Genomic DNA, 11,474 nt, shown 5'->3' with positions numbered 1-11,474 from the left:
GGCAGGCTCAGGGTGGATCTCAGGGAAAGGTTCTTCCCCCAGAGGGTGGTTGGCACTGAACAGGCTCCCCAGGGCAGTGGGCACAGCCCCAAGGCTGCCAGAGCTGCAGGAGGGTTTGGACAACGCTCTGAGGGACAGGGTGGGGTTGTTGGGGTGTCTGTGCAGGGCCAGGGGTTGGACTGGATGGTCTCTGTGGGTCCCTTCCAACCCAGAAGATTCTATGAATCCATGATTCTGTGATTCTATAATTAGTTTTTTTTCTTGACCTTTCCTGACTTTCAGCTCTAAGTGACAGTTTGGGGGCTCTGATCCTGCATTTCAATCACTTGAGCCTTCTTTTTGGGAGTTGCTTTTGTTTTCATTCTGTATCTTTTCTTTTGCTGACTGTAACTCTTCCAGGTCTCAACATTTGGGGGCATTTAATGGCTTTGGACACAAAGAGAAAGTCTCAGGAGGTTTTGTCCTTGGGAAGTTCCTCCTCTGGGGTTGGATGCCTCACTTGCCTCAGGTGAGAGACACCAGGAGCCTCAGTCAAGAGATGGGGTTCTCTTGCCAGAGCGTTTCAGCAGCACTGGTGGTAAAGCAGCAGAATTTGGCAGGGATGCCCTGCAGACCTCACCAGCAAAGCCAGTGCTACCTCACCAGCCCGTGAGCACCGCTTTTGTTGTGATCACAGCAGGGTCTGAGTGCTGGAGGCACAAAGGAAAAGGAGAGAATGAACAGAAAGTACTTTATGGCTTTCCTCAAAGGCACTTTTCTAACTCAGAAATATAAGCCTTGTGGTTTATATGGTTTTGAAATGTAACCACAGATCTTGAGAACTGGAAGACATTTGATTTACCAGCTCTTCCAATTTTGGTATCAGATTCAGGGCATTTATTTTCAGAATGAAAAATGTTGAGAGGAAATATATTAACGGCAAAATGTTTAAAACAGGAACCTGCTATTGGGAGAAACTGTCAGAGGAAGAACTCAGAGTTATTTGTGTCTGGATGGAGTGGGCACAGATGTGTCTTTTTGAGATCTCCACCAACGTTCTATAACCTTGTTCTGGTGAGGCTTTGCCAGGTGTTTTATGGTCTGCAAGCCCCTTTTTGGCACTGTGAAGGCTCAGTGTCAGACTGAGCACTTTCTTTGGAGCTTGTTCTGTGAATGGAGCAGACTCAGTTGCCTCGGACACGTCTCAGCTGCTGCAGTGTGGCAGACCTGGCCATCCCTGCTGCTCACAGCTGGAGCAGGGACAGCTGATCTCTCTGACTTGCCACACTGGGTTTTTTTGCTGGTTTGCATCCTTGTTTTGTTTATTTTGCTCATTGAATGTCCCTTGCTAACAGCTGGATATCTCTTCAAGATGTAGGAATCTCGACAGGATTTAACTTCTCTTCAGCAGCGGCTATTCTGGGAGTTCCTGGTGGGACATATGAAGGTGTTTTTCTGGCCATGCTCCATCCTTGCCTTGTTCTTGTCCTGAGTCAAGCCCAGATGCACTTGTGGTTCAGTTCTGACCAGCTGGTTTTCAGCCACTTTGCTTTTTTCCACCTTCCCTTGTATTTCTTCCTTGCTCCCTTGTGAGTGGAGCAGTTGTCTGCTCTCCAGATTTGTCTGGAAGGCTTATGAAACTCCCTGTAAGGTCCTGTTGTTTTTCCTTGGATATCCTGGTGTTAGTTTACTGCTGCTTCTCTCCTTCCTTCTGCGATGTGGATGAGCAGGAACCTGTCTGGTATTCCAGTGGGAGTACAGCAGTAGTTATTCATTCTTCATCAATGCCAAAGACATTCATTTTTCATTTTTGGGTGCCAGGGGAACCTTCCTGTGCTGAGGACCCTGGAGCTGGACAGTGCTCCAGGTGGGATCTGTGGAAATAACTGAGTTCTGGGTGCGTTCAGTGCCAGGGGCTGGGGAGGGGAAGGTGCTCCCCATGTCAGGGCCATGTGGGCACCACACTGAGCTGGTTAAAACTGACTGGAGAGACCTTTCCATCGGTCTGTGTGTGTGTCTCAAACCAGTGAGTTCGGGTTTCAGTTGCAGGGAGGTAAGGCAGGAAAAAGTCAGTCAGAAAAGGGCTGGGTTTGTTGACTGAGGTTTAGAAAGCTTTTTAACAAGTTGAATTATTGGCTGTATCTGAAGTGAAACACTGCTCTCCTAACTGCTCTCATTTCCTGTATCATTCCAGCTTGTTCCCTGCATTAATTACAGCTCAGATTTACAGTGTATTTGGTTACACACTGTGTTGCATTCTAGTTTTTTTTTCCTGTGTGTGTATAAATTTCTTTGGGAGTCAGGCCAAAAGGAGAGTGTGCAGATATGCACACACACACATGGGCTGAATTTGACTGTAATTTGCTAATTTAGTGGGGAGTAGGGATCTGGCTTTTCTTCTGTTTTGGTGTAAAAGGAGCCTTTTCTTTTTCCAGAGGAGGAGCAGTAGCTGAGAACTGCCAGTGTTTGGAGAGTTCAACATTTCAGAACAACCAGAGATGAGAGAAAATATTATCTTATGAATTGTAAATGTGGCATTTTTAATTTGGCTGGTGTTTCCCAGAGGTTAGTGGATAATGGGAATATTATCATGCTCTTGGCTCGACCAGTAATCAGCTTGCTACTTCAGATATTTTATAAATGCAGTGCCTCAGAGTTCAGTTGGATGAGGTAGAGCATTTCACAGCTGAGGAAGTTTTTTGTGACCTGAAATATGAAGTGTGATGGGATACTGAGCATGAAATCTGGCATTTGGAAATGAGCTCTTTAGGAACTGTAAAACACAAAAGGTGATTGAAAGAAGGCTTCCTTTTCAGTTTAACATTTTCTTTTGGCTGTATGAAAACATAAGAGGAGGTGCACGAGAAGAAGTGGTTTTGGAGAGCTCATTCAGATTTTTAAATTCATTCTTCACATTTAAACTGTTCATGCCGTAGAGGACTTTCATTCAGAATATTCTGAGTCATGGTTTCATAAGTAAAGGATTGTGCATTAAATAGAACCAAATATCATTACTGCTTTTAAAATGAGGTATTCCTGAAACATTGGTTCAGAAATACTGGCAGGATGAGTAACAGTATGATGAATGATAATAGACACAAAAGAACAACTGACTTCAAGTTCTGCAATAACTAGGTGAAAAGTAAGAGGAAAATTCCAAATAACATTCTTTTGAAAGATTGGATCCCTCTTTGTTTAGCATTGCCATGAATCACAGCAGCATTTTATCTTTCCTCTTCCTCAGACACCTTTGCCCAGATCCCTCAGCCTGTGTCCAGCCCAGCCTGTCAAGGACAGACTCTCCCCTCCAGCACACGGGGCTGAGCTGCTCCCAAATTCACCCGCTGCCTCCTCCATCCCCAGGTTGCCATGAGGTTACACTTCAGGGCCATTCCTTTAAAATCCGTGTGCTGATCATCCTTGCCGACCTGTGCAAGGTGTCCGCTCCTCCAGGACGGTTCTGTTTCATGTGCAGAGGGCGGTGGGGGTGGCCGGGGGGAGGAGCAGAGCAGGACTGAGCTGGGAGTGCACCGGGACAGCTCGGGAGCGTTGGAGCCCCCGGGGGTGCTGAGGTAAAGCCGAGCATGGGTTATGGTGGGACTCGGCTGGGGTTTGGAGTGCAGGGGCTTAGCACTCTAATCCTGACTGGCACTTGGAGGGTTGGTGGTTTCCAACACAGTGCACGGAGTAGCTGATTTCTCCCGGGTGAAACAATGCCCCAGTGTGTCTGGGCTGCCTCCACAGAGCCAATAAATCTGTTTTGTTTTGTTTTTCTCCCTCCTTTTCTCTCCCTCTTTCCCCTCCTCCAGGCCAGGACCCACTCGTATTGCTGAAAACCCTTCAGCTTCTCTGGACAAAGCAAGAGCTGAGGAAGGTAAGGCTGAGCCCCCTGGGTGACACGCAGAGCATGTCCAGGCACAGGTCAGACCCGCAATCCCTCACGACTCTTTCACTCCAGCACACAGGGGAAGAGCCTGTGCATTTGCAGCTACAAGTGAAAAGAAAAGGTGCTCTGTGTGATGTGGAGCAGCTCAGGGGCTCCTATAAAAGAGCTGGAGTTTACATGGCTGAGTTACAGAGGGGAAAAAAATCAAAGTTGCTTTTGTTTTGTTTTAAACACTTTTTTGTCCATTAAATGGAGGATCTTGGGGGAGGGGGAAGAATATTTCTAGTAGCTGAAAAAAATGAGGGTTGAAGTTGGCAGAGAAGTGCTCTTTGCCAGGTGGAATGATATCAAAGCTTTCGTATTCAAAGTATTTTTTTCTTTCTGATTTGGTTTGTCTTTGCCTTTTAGAGTGGTGAGTTTACATTGCGTGGCTAAAATTAGTGCTGTAGTTTTATACAGCAACCTATGGGCTCTACATGGGAGTAAAATATATTTCATCTAAATCTTGGAGCTTGAAAACTAACAAAAACAGAAGATGAATCAGCTGAGTGGTGGGTTTCCCATGTTTAACTCTCTGGTGTTCAGGCAGGTTCACAGCTGAGATGGTTTTTTTTCTGAAAGACCCAAGACCCTGCTTCTCCCCACACAACCCCTTGGAGTGTGTCCTGTGTGGAATGGCCAGTGTGCTGAGGACCTGGTGGACGTGCTCCATCTGCAGTGTTTAGTCACTGTTCTGGGCTGCTGCACTTAGACTTTCCATTACTGGTAGTCTGTGGTTCCCAACTGGAATTATTAAAAACTGGAAACCCAGTGTGAGAGGTGCCTTTCCAAATGGTTAACTCACCAAGGGAGACTTGAGCTCAGCAACTCTAAAGCCTTGAGCTTTCCATCAAGTTTTGTTACAGTTGGAGGAAAAAAAATATTATCCTTTAGGTCTTGAGGGCAGTTAATCCCACAAAACAACAGTAGGAAAGGGTAATCATCAAAATTCTTTGCTCTGAGTACCCTGGGATCTGTGTGTGGATTGGGAAGAAAAATACTCTGGAAATGACAAACCCTCCCATGGATGTGTCGCTGGCCAGGAAGCACCAGAGGATTCCTGCAGGAGGTGGAACATCTGGAGGATCCCCAGGACTCACACTTGCAGTTCCATGTGTTCAGTTGGTTTGTTTCTCTAATGGTCACAGAATCACAGAATCACAGAAGGTTTGGGTTGGAAGGGACTTTAAAGCTCATCTCATTCCACCCCCTTGCCATGGGCAGGGACATCTTCCACTAGCCCAGGGTGCTCCAAGCCCCGTCCAAGCTGGCCTTGGACACTTCCAGGGATGGGGCAGCCACAGCTTCTCTGGGCAACCTGTGCCAGGGCCTCATCACCCTCCCAGCCAAGAATTCCTTCCCAATATCCCATCTCTCCCTGCCCTCTGGCAGTGGGAAGCCATTCCCTGTGTCCTGTCCCTCCACGCCTTGTCCCCAGTCCCTCTCCAGCTCTCCTTTAGGCCCTGGAAGGGGCTCTCAGGTCTCCCTGGATCCTTCCCTTCTCCAGGTGAACCTCCCAGCTCTCCCAGCCTGTCTCCAGAGCAGAGGGGCTCCAGCCCCGTGACCAACTTAGTGGCCTCCTCTAGATTCATTCCAACAGGTCCATGTCTTTCCTGTGTTGGTCATTCCAGTGGGATGCAGCACTGCAGGGCTGCAGCTCCCCAGTGGTGTTTGCAGGTCCCCTGGTCCCACCCTCCAGGCAGTGCTGTAGGGTGCTGGCACAGTCAGGAGTGCATTTCTTCACCTGGGTGGTGCATTTCTGACCCCCAGTGAACCCTTTTCGGGGCCTGTGGTGGGACCAGCTAGTGAGGGGAGCTCAGCAGGAGTGTCCCAGTGGGTTCTGGCATGTGCTGGTCACACTGGGACTGAGATGGGCTGATCCCTGCCCAGGGCCAGGCACCCACAGCAAGTGCAGAGTCTTGTGCAGCTCAGGAGTGTTTTGCTGCTGCTGCCACCCACTCCAATGTCCAACCCAAATAACTGAGGAAGTTGGTTTAAATACAGCTCAGTCTGCTCCACTCCCCAGAAAATGGCAGGAGTTTCTCTGCCTCTCACTGTGTGTGCCTGTGAGTGGATATTTTCTGTGAACTTGGGGGAATCAGCCCTTGGTCTCAAATCAGTGACCACTGGCAGAAGAGTGTCTGCCATGGCATGACCTCAGTTCTGGAACGTGGGTATAAGAAATGGTCATTTCCTACATAGGAAAGACAGTTCTGGAATAACCAGGAAGCATCAGCAGACTGCCTGGAGCTGTGTGACTGGAAATAAGGGACCAGAGCTGAATGAAGAAGTGTGTAGTTTGAGCATCAGCAACATTTTCCTATTCCCATGATCTGTCAGGCTGTAGAAATCCCCCAAGGAGCATTCCCTGCCATGGGAATCAATTGAAATGGAAATGGCAGTTCTGTCTGAGAGGAATCCTTCTCTGGCAGAGGGATGAGCCAGGCAGCACAGCACTCTTTCCTCTCTGGTTTAGGTGTCTCATGCCCTTTCTGGTTTTGCTTTTCCCCCTCAGACTACGCACATCATGGCTGAAGGCTTCAGCTTGCTCCGAGGGCTGCAGCGAGGCTTTTTCCCAGCTTGCCCTGGTCTGGCTGGTACCAAGGCCAGACTCTGTCCAGATGAGCCCAGTTCAAGCTGCTGGCAGTGGGGTCAGTGCTGGGAACTGCTCTGCCCCTGCCAGCAGGACCTGGTGCCTGCTGGAACCCAGCCTGCCGAAGTGCAGGCTCGGACTGCGGCCCAAGGAGGAGCTGAGCAGGGCGGTGGAGGCTCTGAATGTGCTGAAGTGGGACTATGGGAGGAAAAGAGCCATTTCTAAGCAGTGCAGTTGAGTTGGCAAGTTGCTTTGTTTTCCTTTGGCTGTTGTATTGGATGTTTGTGGTTGGATAAGAGCTCAGCTTTGCCTTCTGCTGCATCTCCCAGTGAAGTTGGAGCCCTGTGTTTAACATCGCAAACTCTTGCCACAGGGAAAATTACTTACAGGGAGAAATCTCTTATCTGAAGTCACATCTTTGTTAGTCATCAGCTTTTTCATGCTGCCTTTGATAGTCTAGTGAGAAAGAAACAGTTTCTGTCGTAAACGATAGGTTCTGTGGTTTTTCCAGACATGAAAGACACTCTGGAAAATGACTGTCTTCCAGTAAATATTGTCGATGAATAAAAAAGAACAAATTCATTGGCAGATTTTCTGTAGATTTTCTTTTGTTTTCCATGTCATTCTTCAAACTTTGTTTCCATTGGAAGCTCTGACTGGGGCCATGATATACAGTAAATTACAAGTGCTGGCTGCAGCAGGAATGAGCATCTTTTGGGTTTGGCTCTCTAGCCAGAGAAGAAAGAGAGCAGCTGCTCTCAGTGATTGCTTGTTTTCGGTCTCTGCCCTGCTCCACGCTGGTGCATGTACCATGCAGTGAGAGGTCCTGTGTGGGTACTGAGGATGCCACTTCCTCACCCTGCCAACCCTCCCAGCTCCTTGGAAACAACTTCTAATGTAAACATTATAGAGATATTGCTCAGTACTGCTAATTTATCACTTCTACCAGATGGGTAGTAAGTAGCCTATTAACATTCACAAAGTGAGGGTCCAATTCCTTCACATTTCTAAACACATCACCCTGGGATTCCTAAGATTTATGGCATGGAGTTTTCCCATGTTCCAAGCCCCTTTGCGGGGCCTTTAGGCTCTGGGAGGTGCCTGACGTGCAAGGGCTGTAGGTGGTCAGCTCCCTGCTCAGGGAGCTCTGGGGAGAGGAGCACAGATTTGGAGGATGGCAGTCTGACAGAGTTTGAAATCAGGTATTTCATTCCTTTTGGCCCTGTGTGCAAAATCCAGACTATTCTGAAACTCCCAAGTATTCCAGTTACGATGAGGAGCCGTTGTGGCTGAAGTGGGGATAAGGTCAAACGTGCAAGTTTGTGGTGCAGGAATGAGGAGGTTCATACGCTGTGCTCATGTAGGTCTGTTAGAAGATGAGCAGGTTTTTGAGCCCAATTCTCTACCTTCAATATTGCCATTTTCATAATAACACCCCTCTCTCCAGCTCACTTCTTTTCTCCCCCTCCCCCAAATCCCAAGCCCCTTTGTCTGCCCCACAGAACAACTTCTCTGTCTTTATGGGATAATTAGTGTGGACAATTGCTGCTTTTCCCATTGGGTTTGAGGTGCAGTGAGCCATGAAGGAATCTGTAATGACATGAAAAGTCACTGGAGGCGCGGATGGTGGCTGAATAGCAACAGTTACCTCTCTGAATAGATTAAATTAAAAAAAATAAAGCTTTGTGTTCAGCCGGGGGAAGGGAGGATTCACTAATCTTTTTGTACGTGACAATGTGGTTTTGTATCTCAGCAGCTCAAGGAAGAAATCAGGCGGGGCTTTGCCGGACTGGAGGACCCTCTGGCAGCACTCCTGGCCATGCTGGAGAACAGCAGTGATTGGAAGGGGAAAGGGCATTCCCTGGGGTATTACATCACCACGGAGCTGCAGCTTTGGATAAAAGAGCATCCTGCTGTTCCACAGGTTAGAAGAGAGTTGGGGAGAGGAGAGAGCGATTGATTTTAACGTGTCTCAAGTATCTCCAATTTCACTTTATTCCATAGTCCAGCGTCTTCTCTGTAGGCTTATACACAGTGTGGCAAGGTGTGAAACTCTTACTGAGATATTGTTACCTGTGGCGTGCTGGTCTGAAAATGAAATCATATTGGAAGCTGTGATGCCAGAGCTTTGTTTCCCTTCCCAAGTTGGGATTTCCATCTCTCTGGATCAAACCACTGTATGGAGCGTGGATCTTGCAGCCTTTCCAGGCTGGAGGCTCTCCCACTGCAACTCACATCCCTGCTGTCAGGATAAACCCAGTTGCAGTAATCTGCTCTGTGTGTTCTTCCAGCTCTGCAAATAGAAGCCAGTTACTGTAGGATTGCTTAACTCCTGCCATATGGTGGGAATGCAGAAAATGGGAACAGTCTGCCTTTTCAGCAGCCGAATGATTAGTTCTGTAATGTTGGGTCATCAGATTATACTTCCTAATGTTTACCATTCCTTCTGCCTTCACATATTCTGACCTATACAGAAAAAAAGATTTTCTCTTTTCTGTAAGCTTTTGGCTCTCAACTGCAAGATATTTTTATATTTGTGTTGCTTCCTTTCACATTTTTCCAAATGGCTATGGTTAGATGTTGAGCTCTACCGCTACAGGATCTGCAAAATGCAGTGAAGTGCTACTGGCACTGAGATTCCTGTGTCATGAGTGTGGGAAATTCCTGTGTCATGCTTGATCATGTGGGAAACACAAGGATTAATTCCTGTGTCTGTGCATCTTTTGATGGTGCTTTTGCTTTTCCTGCCCTTCTTGCACCCAGGAGCAAGCCTGGGAGTGAAATGGAATTCTTATGCCTGACAGGTGAGATCTCCCTGGAGGGGAGTCGCTGGATTCAAAGATTTTCTGCTGGGAACTAGAGAGGAGAATTTCTGAGGAACTGTGCTAGTCCAGAGGGCACTTTTCCAGTTTCAGATTTTACTTTTGCACAAGGCCATATCCCTTCTCCAGAATTATCCCGCAAACTTTTCATGTTTTTGAATTGGATGCTGTGAAAAAAACATGTATCATATTGTTCTGATTTCTGCTTGCAGACTCCATGGGGAAATCGGAGAATCCCTTCCAAAGGAATTGGCTTATTCTCTTTAAACAAGCTGCATTTCCCACTGCCGTTGAACCACAGCCATCTTTACTAAACCTGTGTTTGATTTTTGTTTTGGTTTTCTCAAGTCTGGCATCCAGCTGAAGAAGCTGCAGGCCCGTGTGCTCAGAATCCTCTCCCAGTGCCCAGCTAATCTGCTTGACCCCCTGATCAGCATTTACCAGCTCCACACAGCAGACCGGAACTATTTGCTTGAACATGTCAGTCATCTTTATCTCAAGGGCGATTACAAAGAGGTGGGTCATGTCTTTCAAATAAATTTACCTTCCCAGCTCTCTGTGAATGTCTGTGTCCTTTTTTTTTTGGATGCATTTCAATGTGAATTCCATTTCATCCCAGCAGCTGCAGGCTGTGAATGCTGCAGCTTAGCAGGCTCTTCCCCTGTACAGGAGCTGTGTCCAGCCTCGGCTTTTCTGCTGGCTGAGTACAGAATGCCAGGGAATCCTCCCTGCGCTCCTTCTCTGACCTTGGAAAGTAATAGGTTAACAGGGTTTAATTTGGAGAATTTAAGGGGATGGTTGTGTTCTTTTTTTTTTCCCTTGTCTGTAGCAAGAAAAGAAGGGATTTTAGTAGCCTGCTGTGCTGTCTCCAGCCTGCCTGCAGCCAGAGGGCTTGGAAAACTCAGTGATTGCTCCAGCCTCAGTTCTCAGCTGGAGGAGTTTTGAAGCCTCTTTACCGTTGAGGCTCATGTTCAAACTGTCTAACTGCTCCTGTATCTGAGCTGGTGGCTGATACAGGCAGGAGTTCACTGCACCCAGGAGTGTGTGTGTCTTACCCCGGGGTTACAGCACTGCAGCACCTCTGGCATCACGGACATTCCCTGGTGGCCTTGGGAGTTCTCACCTTCTCATGAGCAAACTACAATAGTGCCAGTGCTTTAGATGAGATATTAGGGAGGAATTCTTCCCTGTGAGGGTGGGCAGGCCCTGGCACAGGTTGCCCAGAGAAGCTGTGGCTGCCCCTGGATCCCTGGAAGTGTCCAAGGCCAGGTTGGACGGGGCTTGGAGCAACCTGGGCTGGTGGAAGGTGTCCCTGCCCATGGCAGGGGGTGGAACTGGGTGGTCTTGAAGGACCCTCCCAACCATTCTATGATCTTTCTGTTTTAAAGACAAAAACTATAGGTTTCTTTTTCTCCCAGGAAGGTGGTTCACTTGGATAGTGTAGAACAGCCTGACCTTGTTTAGCCAAAGGAAAATCTCAAGCAGCAGCATTAAAAATCCTGTTCTTCTGTAAAGCTGGATTCCCGAGTGAGATCCTGGAATTCCATTCTTGTTGATTTCTTCAAGTACCCAAACAAAGATATTTTGTATTTGGTTCAAAATTCCCAGGTAGCTGCTGGAGACACTCTTTTGCTCAAAAAGTTTTTGAATATGTTTGACAGTTGTAACAGAAATGTCCTATTTGACTATATTCAAGTGGGATTTTATAAGTTCATCGCTCCAAAGATATTTGTTGTTTTCATGAGAAATACAGTTCTTTCTAGATCTGGTTTTGGAAAGCTGTAAATTTTTTTTTGTGGAATTGTTTTTCTGTTCTTTCTTCCTCAGCAGAGCTCATTTACTGCTCATTCCCAGTGTGAAGAACAGGAAACCTCAACAGCTTCTCACTCTCAGCCATAACTTTCTTCTAGTTTTGTTTTGTTACCAGACGGATGAATAGAAATATCTTCAAAAATAACAGGAAATCTTTTACTGCCCTTGGGGACTGAACATACCTCAGTTCACAGCAAATAACCCCGAACAACCTGGAGCTCAGGCTCTGAGCACTGCAGTGGGCTGAGGGTGTCTGTCCATCCTGCTATTCCCCCTTTCTCAGCTGGAGCAGTGGAGCAGATTCATATGTAGGATTTTTGGCTTTTCAGTCTCTTCACCTGAA

General features: G+C 47.3%; 1 protein-coding gene across 2 annotated transcripts in view; it reads left to right on the top strand.

Annotated features, from left to right (window-relative positions):
* Nucleotides 1-11,474, top strand: part of EXD3 (exonuclease 3'-5' domain containing 3) — a 277,268-nt gene that overhangs the window by 81,338 nt on the left and 184,456 nt on the right. For both annotated transcript variants that reach the window (XM_027896917.1, XM_027896918.1), the window contains exons 3-5: nt 3,789-3,853; nt 8,251-8,421; nt 9,668-9,835. In XM_027896917.1, coding sequence (XP_027752718.1) covers nt 3,789-3,853; nt 8,251-8,421; nt 9,668-9,835 — 404 coding nt within the window. The remainder of the gene's footprint in view (nt 1-3,788; nt 3,854-8,250; nt 8,422-9,667; nt 9,836-11,474) is intronic.

The sequence above is a fragment of the Empidonax traillii genome, unplaced genomic scaffold (assembly GCF_003031625.1).
Source record: "Empidonax traillii isolate 1590-97213 ecotype Southwest subspecies unplaced genomic scaffold, ASM303162v1 scaffold520:size1094406, whole genome shotgun sequence".
NCBI classification, from domain to species: Eukaryota; Metazoa; Chordata; class Aves; order Passeriformes; family Tyrannidae; genus Empidonax; species Empidonax traillii.
This window is presented reverse-complemented; position numbering and strand designations above follow the sequence as displayed.